Source organism: Emys orbicularis, chromosome 7 (assembly GCF_028017835.1).
Source record: "Emys orbicularis isolate rEmyOrb1 chromosome 7, rEmyOrb1.hap1, whole genome shotgun sequence".
Lineage (NCBI taxonomy): Eukaryota > Metazoa > Chordata > Testudines > Emydidae > Emys > Emys orbicularis.
Genome location: NC_088689.1, coordinates 108,949,527 through 108,965,404, shown reverse-complemented (window position 1 = coordinate 108,965,404; position 15,878 = coordinate 108,949,527). Strand labels below are relative to the sequence as shown.

The following is a 15,878-nucleotide window of genomic DNA, read 5'->3' as shown; positions in this document are numbered from 1 at the left end:
TGGTGGTTTGGAAACCCAGGAACCATCTGTGAGGTGATTTTATGCTGTGAGATGCTTTCCTGACCCAGAGTCTGCTCTCAGTGACATCCGAGTCAATCCAGATTTCAGTGGCATTACCTGTGTGTAACTGAGAGCAGGATCAGGCCTATCATTCTGTCGTTCCTTTCCCCCTTAATCTCTATCATTTCCACCTTAGTCTGGTAGTGGCTAAATGGCGGTACAGTCTGGTATCTGTTTGAGGGCCCCTGTATTAAATGAATTGCAGGATCTCAGCTTAGTTCCTAGAGCATGCAAACCCACCTCATGAACACTGCCAACAGAACTGGCACTGATTGGCCCCTGGGTTGGCAGGCTCAGTGGAGAGGCCTGGTACAGAAGGGGCTGTGAAGTCTGAACTCCCCTGTCATCCCTAAAAGGGTTCCTCCAGGCCTGGTGGTGAATGCATGGGAAGCTTGCACTGCTGTTGCCCAAGCTGCATCTGCCAATCATACTCTTCTCGCTAACATATGAACTTAACTCTATTAAACAAACCCATTTCCCTCTTTGGTGGCAAACACCAGGGCACTCTCATAGGGCCTCCAACCTCTGTCATCTGTGTCCCTAAGTAGATAGACCCTGGGCTTGTTCCCTCCTCTCTGCTTTCATCCCCCAGTCTTTCAGCGTTCATGATCATTTGTGATAGACTCCTAACATGAAGCATCTTGGATTTGTTTTAGACTACAGTTTTCCAGTCACCTCTCATAAGGCCCTGCCCAAGGGAAACAGGACGCAGGTTAAAGACAACTGGGAAACCGCCCCCCTTCCGCCGTCATCGGATTCCGTGGAGGCTGACCCACATACGCCTTTCTCCGGTGCTCTGGAGGAAGAGGAAGGGCTGCTCCCCATAAACCATTCTAAGGGAGGGCAACAGAGCAGCCAGACTCAATGGCCAAAGGACATATCTTCAGAAGCAGCTGGCCAGGAGGACTCCTTGTTCTCCCTCCTGTTCTCCACAGCCTCCAGCAGACTGGGTGTTGTGACTGAGGCAGCTGTAGAAAGGCAAGAGGAGGACTCTGTTCCTGAGGATACTTCTTTGGGCTTTGACCTAGGGAGCAGCATGGGGCCAAGTCTGCTGCCTGTGTCCTCCATTCTGTCGGTCACCACTGCAGGATCCCAAGATGTCGCAGAGCATGCCATCCGGGTGACTTCAGAAAATATTGGGGCTACAGTGGGAGTAGGAGTGGAGCTAGCAGGGACCGTGGCAACAGCAGAGTCCACACAGACCCTGGTGGGAGCTGGAGTGGAGACCACAGAGCTCCCAGTGAGAGGGGAGCTCATTGAGCCCACAGTACGAGAGGGTGGGGAGCAAGTGGGGCCCACAGTGCTAACTGGAATGGAGCAAACGGAGGAAGCTCCTGAGGTAATATCTCCTGGAGGCAGCCCCCAGGATCCCAAGATTGTTTCTGGTAGTGGTGATGGCCCCGCAAATGCCAGCTCCTCGGCAGCTTCCTTGGATGGGTCTGACGAGCCAGCTGCAACTCCTGCTCAGAATGGCACGAAGCTGGCTACTGAGACCATGGCAGCAGAGCGGAGCTTTGTGCCACAGACCGGGGACACCCACCTGGATGTGCTGTCAACAGGACTGCCCTGGAACTCAGCACAGGTAGCCCATTGTGCGGGGGAGGGGGACTTATTATGGAATATGTTTGGGTATTAACCCTTCTTTTCCCAGTGCTGTGTGGATATTAACTTATACTCACCTCTCCCTGCTTTCAAATGCCCCATCATCAGGCTGGTGGAAATAGTTGCTGGGACTTTTCCCATGACCTCACTAAAGGTTGTAGGGGATTGTTCCCTCTTTCATGGCACATTGTGGAGACATCTCAGATACTGAGTGTGTGTGTGTGGGGGGGGTCAATGCACCAAGAAACCCTCCCACACAGTTTTGCTTCTACCCTGCTGTCTATGCATATCTAATGTAATCTTTGGGCAGAAAACAGCAGTGAAAGGGTTAATAGTTAGCTCCTTTCAAGTCCAGTTATATTTCTTCAGGTTGCATTATTGGAAATATAAGTGCATGAATGGCCCCAAACACCTCTGGGAGGTGCCTATATCACCAGTACCTGCATCGCTACCTGCGCTGCAACTGTTGGTGCCTGGACAGATGCAGGGCACGTGGAGCAGGGCAGCAGTACACTGATCTTTGTCAGCAGGTTAGTACAGGAGAATTGCAGGGAGGGAATTGCAGGACAGACATACAATAGAGTTGCAGGGAGGGTTCAGAGGAAGGATGGTCCAGTGGCTAGAGCACTAGCCTGGACTGTGGGAGACCTGTTCAATAGCTGCTCTTCCACAAACATCCCATTTGATCGTGGTCAAGTCACTTAGTCTCTCTGTGACTCAGTTCCCCATCTTTAAAATGGAGACCATAGTGCTTCCCTGCCTCAAAGGGATGCTGTGAGGATAGGATTGTGAGGTGCAAAGATATTATGGTAATAGAGGCCATATAAGTGCCAAGATAGATGGGGGTGGAGGTTACAAGGTAGCAGTACAGTAAAATTACAGGTGGTTGTGTAATTGCAGGGTACCTGTGCAGTAGCACCTGCTTTGAGATCTATTGAGGCTTCTCCTGTGTTGCAAAATTTTCTGTAAGGGGTAGATGGAGAAAGAGATCCAGAGCTTTTCACCTCTAGGTCAGCCAATTTCAGTGCCACTCAAGCTGGTAGTGAGTGAGGTGACCAAGTCATTATCATCTGATGGCTGTGGAACTGGACTTTGTCTAGTTTTGAAACCATCTGCAGTTTCTAGGAGTTCAGCTGAGGAGAAAGGGCTCCATTTCAGCCTGCCTACAGAGCTGCTTCTTAAGGACCGTGAGGCTCTGGATGCAGTCTCTGTTGTGATAATATGCAGGCCACCTAAACAGCGGATCCAGCTACCAGAGTGTCTAGCTCCATTTGGACGATATAACGCAGTAAACAGGTGTCCCTATCACACAAATCAGTCTGGCAGTTAGCACTAATTGCCTGTCCCCTCCCCCATTCTTATTCTCAATAAGGGAGCCAAGGACTGAATGCACCATTAGATAGCCTCAGGATAGCAAGGCTGATTGGCATGGCAGCCTGTAGGGAGCTTACCCGGCCACTGATCGGACTGTCCCTGCTCTGTGGATTAACAGTACATTACCGAAATCCACTAGCACTCAAATGAAAAAGAAGACATTTCTTTTCTATGCATGTATGTCACAGCCTGGAGAATGGGGCATGTCCTCCAGTATCCCGTCTTTGGAGAATCCCCTCCATATTGGAGAACATGCAGTTCCTCCAGAGCTTTCCCAAAAGTTCAAACCCCTGCTCAGCGTACAATACAACCCCTCACTTGCTCTGCTCAAGCTTCTTGTGCCTTCAGCAGGAAGCTGCATTCTCCTTCCAAACCCAGCTGTATGTGTCTTGTCTTTTCAGGTGATCTGCAAGGACTGGAGTAACCTGGCAGGGAAAAACTACATCATTCTGAACATGTCTGATAACATCGACTGCGTAAGTCAGACACAAGAGACCTGAATAGAATGAAAGTAAATGGGAAATAGCTAGAATACTAACATGGGGGCTGGCTCTGCTACACAGGGCAGCAAAATATTTGTTAGTGTGACCGATCCTAGGATTCATAGGACATTTTCTAGGGCAGGGGCGGGCAAACTTTTTGGCCTGAGGGCCACATCGGGTTTCCGAAATTGTATGGAGGGCTGGTTAGGGGAGGCTGGGCCTCCTCAAACAGCCAGGCGTGGCCCAGCCCCTGCCCCCTATCTGACCCCCCCTCTGCTTCTTGCCCCCTGATGCCCCCCCCAGGACTCCTGCCCCCTCCAACCCCCCCGTTCCCTGTCCCCTGACCGCCCCCCGGACCTCCCGCCCCTGACTGCCCTTCACTGCCCCATCCAACCCCTCCTCTCATTCCTGACTGCCCCCCCGGGACCCCTGCCCCATCCAACCACCCCTTCTCCCTGACCACCCCTGCCCCTGACTGCCCCTCACTGCCCCATCCAACCCCTCCTCTCATTCCTGACTGCCCCCCCGGGATCCCTGCCCCATCCAACCACTCCTTCTCCCTGACCATCCCTGCCCCTGACTGCCCCCGCCGCCCCATCCAACCCTCCCTCTTCTTCCTGACTACCCCCCCCGGAATCCCTTCCCCCATTCAACCCCCCTGTTCCCTGCCCTCTGACCGCCCTGACCCCTATCCACACCCCCGCCCCCTGGCCATCACCCCGAACTCCCCTGCCCTCTATCCAATCCCCCCACTCCCTGCCCCCTTACTGCACTGCCTGGAGCACTGGCGGCGCTACAGCCATGCCACCCAGAGCACCAGGACAGGCAGTTGTGCCCCCCGGCTGAAGCCAGCCATGCCACCGCGCAGCACAGAGCACTGGGTCAGGCCGCGGCTCTGCAGCTGCGCTGCCCATCAAGAGCTCACAGCCCCACCGCCCAGAGCATTGCATCGGCAGCACAGTGAGCTGAGGCTACGGGGGAGGGGGAACAGCAGGGGAGAGGCCGGGGGCTAGCCTCCTGGGCCGGGAGCTCAGGGGCTGGGCAGGAGGGTCCCACGGGCTGGATGTGGCCCGTGGGCCGTAGTTTGCCCACCTCTGTTCTAGGGCCAGCACAAATCCTAGCATCAGCACTGCTGTCAAGAAACTGCAGCTCTTGTGTGTTGCATGCATCTGTGTGTGCATTTTCCATCCTTTTCTTTTTCTGGGGATTAGCAGGCAAGATAGTGGAATCAAGATGATCCTAGGCTTAGGTATAAACCCAGTTTTTCATAGAATGTCTGTCCCAGATCTTCAAATGGGCTTTTAAAAAAGTGTCTGCAAGTTTTGCATGTGCAGCCTTCACTTGTCCCTCTTGTTTCTCAGTCAACATAACTAGAAATTTGTGTAGGGAGAGTGGGAACCTTGACTGAGGCCATCCTCCATGGGTTATGATACTTGATACATGTTCATCGCACTTTCCATTGGAGGATCTCAAAGCACTTTACTTTTCAGAAATTCACGGGACAGTTTAAAACTGAATTTTTTTAATTGATTGTTTTTTTTAATCCAATTTCCAATAGAGCGACCCCTTTAAGTACTAAGGAGTGCCTGAAATTAAAATACATATATTCCTTACATTTTATAGATTATTTTCTGCTATTTAGATGGGCCTCTTCAGTGAGGCAGTTTCTCTTTTGTTAACTGGCTAAACAAGAGAACAATGATATGTCCATTCAATAACATTTTGTGTATCATCAATATAAATTTGAAAATAGCTTTTTGCTGTATTTCAGTTTTAGTGATCTTGAATGTTCATTGTAACTAGATTTGGTATAATAGTTTCAGAGAGAAATGTGATGTTTTAAATTGACTGTGTTCCTTTAATTGAATCAAGTCTCTCAACAGGCCAGTGTTGTTGGTAAGCATTATCTCAGTTTTACAGCTGGGGAAACTAAGGCACAGAGCAGTGAAGTGACTTGCTTCAGGACACACAATGAGTCAGTGGCAGAGCTGGGAGTAGATCTCAGATTCGCAATCCTGTGCTTTTAGCCTCAAGCCCATCCATCCAGAAGGATAGAAATTGGGTTTATAATATATAGCCCTTGGTCTGCATTTTCATTTTCCAGACTTTTTACAACTGCTAATTGTCACAACCCCCATGGGAAGAAGGTTAATATTATTCCCATTTTACAGATGGGGAAAGAGTTGGCAGCAAAAGTGTTTTGTCCAGTGTCGGATCTGGACTTAGACCACAGTAATTCCTGGGTAGAAGTCCAGTGCTCAAACTACTAGCTCATATTTCTCTTTCACACTCATACCTTCTAAACCAGTATGCCATACTGGGTTCTATGCTGACAGTGCAGTCACTGTGGAAGCAAGCACAGCATCTGTTCTTAGCTTAGCAATAGCTCTAATACAGCCTGAGAGGTCAGAACCTATTTTACTGCAGGTAGGAACATGGCCTAAAGCACCAGGTTTGGGATTTTTAATTTCCACCTGGATGACCACCAGATGGGAAGGAGCCTTTTTTTCCCATCTCATCTGCAGGACAGTACCGGTAACACTGCATTCCCTAGTCATGCAATGAAGTGGCAAGATTGGGGTCTGATCCCAAGACCCAGACTTTTTTCCTCTCCTCACTTTTGGGGTATGATGTCTCTGCTCATGTTTCTCTGATGATTCTGCAAATAAAGACTCATTGTTTCCAGAGTAAACTGGTTCAGGCTGTCACTAAATCTTCCTTAAGTGCCTCTCCTCTTGTCCCCCTCGCCTCCCCCTTATCTTGTTTTCTTTCTAGTTCTGTTAACCAGAAGTGCTCTGCTAATCCAATACTCACCCATCAATCCCTGAAACCTGCAGTTAATTGATGAACCCAAAGCCCCTTGGGTATCTCTGGTAAAAGGGCCCATTCACCTTTGGAACCTCCCATGGGCCATTTATCAAACCCTTAAAGACCAGTTATCAAGGGGACAGGATCAGGTTGTCCTTTGTGATTTTTAAACTGATTTTTAAAATACATGATTACTTTAGAAATTTGAAACAATGTTTCTCTGATTAAATATTTTCTCCTCTTTGCGTATCTGTTTTTTTTATCATAGGTCCCTGCACCGGACTAAGCGTGCTGTTTTTGTTCTTGCGGGATTGCTCTTGAGCACTGATCTATGCACATTGGTCTTTAAAAAAAAAAAAAAAGAGAGAAAATGAGACCCCTGAAGGATTTGTTTTAGAAACAATAAATATAGAGAATGAATGATGATAACTTTCTAAAGGGGTATAAGAAATATGTTCCTTTCAGTAAGCCTCCTGACGTTAGCATTGCCCCTTCAAACAGAGAACTGTTTGTCCTTCGTACCATTTTAAGTGCTTCTGTCACAACTAACATTTACAGTTCAGAACATCAGCGCTTGAAAATAAGCTTGTGATGGCTCATTTCCTATCCACCTCGGTCATCATCCCTCTCTCCCCCATTTCATCTGAGTACTACACAAGTGCGTAATAGCTCTCATCTCTTCCTGTTGCCATTTGCAATCATTGAGTTTTAACCATTGGAAGGAGATGAAAAGTGAAAGCAAAAGTGCAGGGGACTGGAGGTGTAATCCTCGGCTATTCCCTTGCCAAACATAGATGCCGCCCTTGGGCAGGCAGGACTGGACTGTTTTTCTACTTGACTTCATGTTTCAAAACAAATATTCCCAATAAGTGGTTTATGCTGTCCTCAACCTTATTCAAAGGAACACCTGTCAACTTAAATATCTAACACAAATGTTTCCCTTCCCTGTGTTGTATTATTGTTTTATATGATTGAAACTGAAAGGATTTTTGTTGTTTAAGTCAAACTCCCTCCTCCCCCGCCATCACAGTTGATGCAGTTTGTTTACTGTCTGTTGAACTTCATTCAGGTTGGACAGTGGAAGTAGACAGGCTGGCTTCCCTTGAGTATATCAGTTTTGCTTTCTGGCTCCTGTACACTAGGCCCCTGCTGGGTTTTGTTTGGGTTTTCAATGCTGCAGGAGAGTGTGTTTGCATTTTTAAGCGATTTATTGATATATTTAAATTAGTTTAGGAAAAACATGCAGATATTTCTGTTTGTTTTAAGGGCCTGATGCTATGACGTGCTGAGCGTCAATGGGCACCTCTCAGCATCTTGCAAGATTGGGCCCTAGGATTCTGTACCCGTTACCACAAACACACATTTACCAAGATCTCCATTGTAGACCCAAGTTGGCTTGGTCCCTTTATCCTTCTAATGGGTTCTAAGTGCCCAGTCCCTATTTGGGCAAAACTCTCATTGATGTCTGTGGGAGTTTTGCCTGAGTAAGGACTGCAGGATTGGACCTAACAATAATGCATGTCCATTCAGGGCCCTGCCTCCATTCACAGGCGATTTGAACCTGAAGTCTCTCTAGCACTGCGAGTTATCCTTTTGCTGGATTAAAACTATGTCATGGCCGCCGTCTTTTCAGCCAAGGAGAACTGCCTGGGCTGTCGGGGCCTCTTCTGTCTCATTTGCTTCCGTTACTTCAAATATTCTCTCCCCCGCTACTTGCGCCCCCCCGTTCTTCTCAGGCTGAGCGTGCCACCCCTCCCTTCAGCATCCCCAGGCCCCTGCTGAGCCATAGGTGGTGGTTGTGTCACAATGCGGAGAGCTGGCCACTAGGCCAGTGATGGCTGCATGGCCCCTGTGCGTGGTTCTGAGCAGGAGGCCCCTGCGGTAAAGTTGTGGAGCAGTTTCCCACCCGTGCCCTCTTCCCATGCCTCTCCTGACTGGCTGCATACGCTCCCTCAGCTGAAATCCATAACCCTCGCCTGATGAGACGTGGCACTGATGGGCTCTTGTGATTCAGGCCTGAGTCCTAGGTGTCTTTTCCAATTAGGCCATTCACTGCTCAGGCCTGTGCCTGCCCTGAGCACTTGGGATTGCCATGGCAACCAGGAGCGCCAGCATTTATTAATCATCCGGGTGGCCTTTGGGTTGGCATGGCAACTGCAGACAAGAATAGAAACACAGGAGTGGGAAAGTGGCAGAGGAGCTGCCAGGCAATGGCACATGTCAGGCAGAGCTGGGCCCCCCTGACCCGGTGCCGGGTGCTGGGAGAATTGAGGCCTTCCCTTCAGATCTGGCACTTTTTCTTGGCTTCTGAAACAATTTTACTTTAGGCTAAGAAAACAGCTCTGCACATGGGAGTGATTCTGGGATCCCTGCCTGCTGCAGGGAGGGGCTCAGTTGAGACTGGAGGATGCTACAAAGAGAAACTCAAAGTGAGGGTACAGGTTAGGACAGAGGTGCTTCAGCACAACTATGTGGGCCAGGACTGGACTGAAAGGAGACGCTGTGATTCTTGATTGAAGAGCCACTGCAGATCTGGACGTGGAACAAGCACATTGATGGTTTGCATTGTGGTTACTGCCAGCTGCTTTCAGAAGTGCTAAATTGACTTAATTTACACATACATTTAAACCATCCCTCAAGCCTATACGGTTCCCTTCCCACCACACACAAAATAATCCCACCAACAGCCCCATTCAGCCCTGCTGTAAACAGGTATAACTCCATTGAAGTCAGTGGCATTGCACTCACTTACACCAAGTCTGCATTTGTCCCTGTTTTTCCTGGTTCTACCTTGCCATAAAGTAGGGTAAGATGCTCTTCAATGTTCCTTGTTGCAGGAGGAGTTTCGGCTGGAGAAGGGTCCCCAGCTGCTGGCTCTGGTGGAGGATGCCTTCTCCAGGCAGACAGATGGACTGCAGGCCCAGTGGCTGATCTCTCTGAGCAAACCCAATGAGAATGACAAGCACCTGCTAATGACCTTGGCAGGGGAGCAGGGTAAGTGTTGGTAGAAAAGCGGAGTGGTGGTGGGAGAACTGGGAAGGGGTGTATCTGGCTTCAAGATTGTTTTCTAGTGGAGATTTCCAGTGATGCTGGAAAGCGCTTTCTCTGCCCTGTTACCCACAATTTTTCTCCTGGTTATAGTGACATAATCTCTCCTGCTATACAGTACAATGCTGCCTCTGTTAGCTATACCTGGTGATTGCAGGCTTGTCGGTGTGTACATAGAGTATAAGCCTCTTTCCCACCACACACCATGTTACCTCCCATGTACAGTCTTGCGGTGGTTTTCCCTCTTGCCAGTCACATCAGATTCCAGCTTCTCCTCCTGACCTTCAAGACTCTGCTCTCATCTTTCTCCTCCCTTCACTCCTTTAGGGCCTCCTGTTACACCCCCTCCCTTTTTAGCCTTGCACACATTCATCTTTGTGCATTTTTTCCCATGCTTGCCTCTGTGCCTCCCTCCCTCTTCTGCTGCAGAAGGTGAGATCGTCTGCTTTTTGTTCAGATCTGCAGAGCCTGCCAATGCTACCCAGTGAGGGTTAGAAGAACTATTGCGTGTCCATTGAAAAGCAGTCCCAATGGGAACACTCCAATCAGCTGGGGCTGTCTCTGTTCTGTAGTCTGTTTAGGGTATAGGCTTGATGGGGAAGGCCCTATAACTGTGAATCATAGAATAGAATATCAGGGTTGGAAGGGACCTCAGGAGGTCATCTAGTCTAACCCCCTGCTCAAAGCAGGACCAATCCCCAACTAAATCCCCAAATGGCTCCCTCAAGGATTGAACTCACAACCCTGGGCTTAGCAGGCCAATGCCAGGGCAAGTAAGAAGTAATATTATAAAATGCACCACAGATGTTGGGAAATAATGTTGATATTTAAGAGGTATCTTCTACATGCTCGTTTAAATTAGTGTGTTTCTCCCAACACTGTGGACCATGCCATGTACCATTAAAAGGCTCTTGTAAGCACATGCGGCCCTAATGTAAACCTTTCTTTCTAGTGGAGGGGATCCCCTTGGGGACGAGAAGCTGGGCTGTGTAATGCTAGTAGCACAGCCAGGCTGGGCAACTGTCAGAAATGGAGTTCTGTGCCCAGTTAGGAACCCTGGAATCGTCAAGGACTGAATCATTTTCTGCTGTGAAGAATGAGGCTCTTGTTAGGTTCCCTCTCTGTTGCTGGACCGAACTGGAGAGGCACCTGGAGAGGGAACAATTCTCCTTGGCCTCTAAATCCTACTGACAGGTGATGCTTTTCTGGTTTGCCAGCTTGGAGAGTATCCTGTGAGCTATGTGGGAAGGAAGCCACTTGGGGGCCACTCAGTGATGGCTAGTGACTCCCTAGTAGGGAGGCTTTTGCAGATTTCTTTCTGCCAGGAACAAAGTTGTTGCAATATGCCTCCTGACAGTCAATTGTGTCATGCCTGGTAGGCTGCCTTGCTAGGGATCCCTGCAGAGCACAACACATGTCCTTAAGGATGCTGCAGGTCAGGAGAGAGGTGTATTGACAGAGCTGTGTAAGCACTCAGGAGTAGCAAGTGCTGCAAGTCAGGGCTGAAATGCATTGGCGGAGGTATGTGTGAGTAGCACAGTGCTTAGCCCCATGATTTTTGGATTCCAGTTATTCCACACTTTCAGTCGCACTTGCATGCACCCGGAATTCCTGGCCAAACATTGCTTTTACCTCATAAAATAGTTTGTAAACTAATAAAACATGTGTCCCCTTCTCCTCCACATCCTGCCCTGGAATTCCCAGGGAATGCTGATGTGCTGAATGCGTGAACCAAAGCAGAGCATGTAGGGCTGACCACTTCTGTCTGGTTCTCTTCCTCTCACCAGGTGTCGTCCCTACAAAAGATGTCCTGATGGCACTGGGGTATGTTCAGAGGAGCTTAGCCGAGGTATGAAACTGTCTGCTTAACCTACAGGCTGAAGGCAGCCAGTGTAATTAAAATGGGATCATGCTTCAGTCTAAGGGGGCTCTGAACCCTTCATAAGCAAATTGCCAGAAGCCCCTATTCCCTCCCTGATGACTGCAGAATGATCAGATGTCAGTTCCCATTAAGAGTGACTGGCTGTGGGGTCATCTGCTGTCTCTGGAAAGCTTCTTTGAAGTTGCTGTTCACACTTCGGGGATCCTGCATAGACCAATCCCTTCCCTGCTCCCCACACCACCATCTGCCAGGATGGGTTGCAGATTTTGTCTGTAGGATTTTTTTATAGAAAGATGAGACCTGAGATCTGTCCAGCTCACCGTATTGTCCACTTAGAGCTCTTCTTGCCAGTAGTTGCTCAGCCTCTGCTGAACAGTCCCGGTGAGGTCCCGCACTGGGCAGAATGCCCTCCAGGGTTACTCAGCCCTCTGTTTCCTAGGGAAGTATTTTTTAAATTGTTTTTGCCTGTCGTCGTATTCCCTGTGTAACTGGGACCATACTGAAGAGCTGAACCTTAGATTTGCTCCAGAGGGGGGGACACCTGATGAATGCAGGTGGCTGTGTCTCGCTTTCTTCCCTCCCCCCAGTGTTCAGGCTTGCTTTTCAGTCCCCTCTGACATCACAGCCTTCAGTACTCCATTTCTCTCATTGACGGCACTATTCGAATTCCATAGCAGACTACAGTTACTCACCAAACATTCCCGTAAGAACCTTGGTGCCCTGGATGAGGAGCAGGGAAGAAGGCAAACTAGTCTATTTCCTTTGAGTCTGCCCCTTTAGCTCATTGGACTTGAAGGCATTAAGAGCCTGATTCTGTTCTCATTTACACTGGTGGAACTATACTGACTTCAGTGGAATTACTCCAGTGTAAGTGGGTGAGAGCAGAGTCAGACCAGAATGTGTTGGCAGATGCATGTCTTCTCCTAACCTAACAACCCAGTGCAGCTAGACAAAGCAAATTAAGTGCTCATTGTGGTATTGATTGGCTTACACCAGAGAAAGTGCTAAAAGCCCTATAAGGGGCATTGCTGAAATTGTGTAAATAAGGTACTAGCACCCTGAACTGTCCTTTCCATGGAAAACATGGGAGGAGACTTCAAGGCTCGCTTGGTGTTGTTTGAGAGAACAATAAAGCTACCTGCAGAGATCCTACACAACTTATATTGTACCTCAGGACCTGTAATTCTTTCTCCAGCCATATCAATAATGAAACAGACTCTTTATCACAGAGACGTTGTGTAATCATAAGCTTGGATGAAAGAGGGAGGATATTCTCTTACACTCTTCATATATACTATTGAATTGATACATAACCTTTTTGAAATCTGCCAAGTCACTGAGACCAATCAGCAATGTTCAGCTTTGTTTGCTGACATGCCGTTTCTAGCAGGCAAGGTTTTGTTTTGTTTTTTAAAGTTTTGTTATCATGCTTGTCTGGAGTGTGTGGCCTGGGGGAGTGATCACAGGACAGGGAGTCGGGAAATCCTGTGTTCTAATCCCAACTATGACACTGACCTGCCATTGTGACTGTGGGCAAGACCCTTAACCTGGGTTTCTCCCTTGTAAAGTGGGGCCTTACCTGCCACCAAGGAGTTTTTGTGGATTGAAGTGAGTGTTAATGTGCTAAGAGCATTTCTGTGAACACTCCATGGGTGTGTCTACACTGCAGTGGGGAGCAAACCTCCAGCCCGGGTAGGCAGAGTTGAGTGGGCTGCACGAGTCTCCACCTGAGCCACACCTTCCACACTGCTATTTTTAGCGTGCTAGCTCGAATGCTGCTAGCACAAGTCTGTCTGCCCGGGATGGGAGGCTCGCTCCCAGCTATAGTTTAGAGACCCCATGTGTCTGATTGGCCTCTAGAATATTCAGTATCCCAAATGGAAGCTGGTGGAGTGGGTCACTCGCGTAGGAACAGAACGCCAGTCTTCCATCGAAGGAGGTTTTTATCCAAAACTTTATTCCTGCACTCCTGTGAGCCCAAGTTAGAGCAAAAGAAACAGCAGGTTGGTGCTTAAACATGTAACGCCCCACCCCAGGTTACACTCAGCTGAGTGAATAGTTCTGCCTCCTCCACAGGCTTTCCGCCCCTTTGCCCACTAGGTAGCTGTTTCTAGAGCATTTCCTCTCTCTGCTTGGCCTTGAGCCACAGTCCCTGCCTTGCTACCCCACTCTGCACACCTATGTGAGCCCAGAGCAGGGATTAACACCTGGTGTGCTGGTTTCTTCCCACTGTCACTCCCTAGAAGGAAGATGTTATGACCTCATGGAAGATTTGTAGATAGTATTAGATTGAGATGTGCTTCCTTCCTTCCAACTGTGCAGCACAATCCCAGAGCGGATCCCACCTGTCTAGCTCTTGTCCCTGTTGGTCACAGTGAGCCTGTGCACACTGCCAGAGCTCTGGGATTCTGCACAGGACAGTGACTGCAGCTCCATTAACCCCCAAGTGGTTGAGCATGCCTTACTTTTCGGTTAATTTTAGATTGGCATCCAGAACTACTCAACCACCACAAGCTGCCAGTCACGGCCCAGCCAGACCCGCAGCGACTATGGGAAACTCTTTGTGGTGCTGGTCATCATCGGTTCCATCTGTGCCATCATCATCATCATGGGGCTTATCTACAATTGCTGGCAGAGGCGCCTGCCCAAGATGAAGAACATGGTGAGCACATGGAGGGTGGGGGAAGACATCTGGACTTGGCTCTTATCCCTTAGGATGGAAGGAGTGGTTCCTTCTCCATGTCCATCTTCCCAGATGAGTTTGGTAGAAGCACCTGGGCCAGATCACCATGGGTCAATGGCCGTGTCCAGATTAGAATTTGGGACCCTGATAGTGTTCTCTTATTGGATCTAACCCAATAGCATGAAGCATAGCCTGCAGTGGGCCAGATCCAGCTCAAAGAATTCTTCAGTGCAGTCACCTCCATCTTTAATATGAAGGTGCTGCCTGCAGATCCCAGCATGCCATGCTCCATCTTGGTTCAAGCAGCCTGAGTGCATTGCATGCTGGCAACAATGTTATCCACCATAATTTACCCCTTGATATTAAAGTTATGACTTCAGGTGGCTCCATTTTATATAGAATAGGTGCAGCCTTTGGGCTCCTGGCATGTGCCACCTCCTTTCCACCACGAGGGCCAGTTGACCTTCACATGGGGCCATGAACAAACTCCACCCAGTCCTGTTCCCATGAAAACAATGGCAAAAATCTCCATTGACTTGAACAGGAGCAAGATCTGGCCCTGGCCTTGCGCCTCTACAGCATCGGGAGCTTTTCTCAGTTTCTGTGTCCCATCCTGCCTCCTCCTCCTCCCCCTTCCAGTCACACGGCGAGGAGCTGCGCTTTGTGGAGAACGGCTGCCATGACAACCCCACCTTGGACGTGGCCAGTGACAGCCAGTCGGAGATGCAGGAGAAGAAGACCAGTGTGAATGGCGGAGGTGCCATCAACGGCCCCGACGGCTGGGATGTCCTGATCACCAAGCGGGCGAGTGAGGACGCAGGTGTCTTTGAGGAAGATACACATCTTTAAAAAGAGAAACAGCTTAAATATATGTCTATCCTATCTTGACTTAAGGACTGTGAGGTGAGGGGCAGCTTCTCAGGAACCTCTTATAAGGCTTGGGACAGAACGACTCTTTCTTGTTGTGGTCCTGAGGCTGCGTCCGAATCCTGGAGCGAGAAGGGTCACTGTGAGTGGAGGGAGGCGGGTGGGGCGCTGGGGTATGTATGTGTATGTGTCTTTTGCTATCAGTAGCGCCAATGCTTTTTTCATCACTTTTAAATGCACTTACTTAGCTCTCCGGTAGCAGTTGAGAATGGCTGGGTTTGAGAAATAAAATGATGAGGCTAAGATGGACTCCAAGTGACTGGGGAGTCAACTCACACTGGGTGCCCAGCAGGGAAATGGCAGGCCAGACCCTGACCTCACTGGCTCCTGGAGCTGGAATCAGAATCTGTCCCAGCAGGTGCAATAGGAAAATCTGTGTCTTGTTCTGGATCTGGGAAGCAAAGATTCAGTTGATGTCCTGGGCAGAGAGTTTGCATTCTGTGCATGTATGAAGGTCAGATATTCTGTAGTGCCCTTGCTTTAGCTTCTGATGGGACGGGCTGTTGTGTTGTTCAGATGAAAACATTTTCCTGTGAGCTCTCACCCCTGCCTAATACCCCCCAATCCCTTTTCGGTTCCACAAGCACCATGTTGAACCTGAAAAGTTTGAGCACTTTAACCTAGCCTGGTTTGGCTGGATGATTGCAGAGAATTCAGTGCTGCACTGCAGAGCCTCTGCTGGTACATCAGTGTGGGGTGGGAATTCACCTGAAAGGGACAATTACCTGCCTCCTGGCAGCTTGGGAGGTCACATCAGCAAAAGATCCCTTGTCTAAATCACAGAGTAGGAGGCCTTTTCTGCTCCTATCCCATTTTCCATGGTTGTGGCCTCCAGCTGTGGTTGATCTTGTGAGATGAACATACAGAGCAGCTAGGACATCTTAATGAAAGAAAATAAGATCCAGAGTCTGAAAACTTCCCCCTTCCATTTGAGACCTTACCAGATCTGTTTCAAGGGAGAAGATTCTAGTCTCACTCACATCGGTATAAAGCAGGAGTAACTCCACTGAAG

General features: G+C 49.0%; 1 protein-coding gene across 1 annotated transcript in view; it reads left to right on the top strand.

Annotated features, from left to right (window-relative positions):
• Positions 1 to 14,788, top strand: part of PODXL2 (podocalyxin like 2) — a 29,078-nt gene extending 14,290 nt beyond the window's left edge. Inside the window, exons 3-8 of the mRNA XM_065408258.1 lie at positions 717 to 1,642; positions 3,438 to 3,512; positions 9,164 to 9,320; positions 11,162 to 11,223; positions 13,739 to 13,918; positions 14,579 to 14,788. Of these exons, the coding sequence (XP_065264330.1) occupies positions 717 to 1,642; positions 3,438 to 3,512; positions 9,164 to 9,320; positions 11,162 to 11,223; positions 13,739 to 13,918; positions 14,579 to 14,788 (1,610 nt within the window). The remainder of the gene's footprint in view (positions 1 to 716; positions 1,643 to 3,437; positions 3,513 to 9,163; positions 9,321 to 11,161; positions 11,224 to 13,738; positions 13,919 to 14,578) is intronic.
• Positions 14,789 to 15,878: the final 1,090 nt, after the last annotated feature.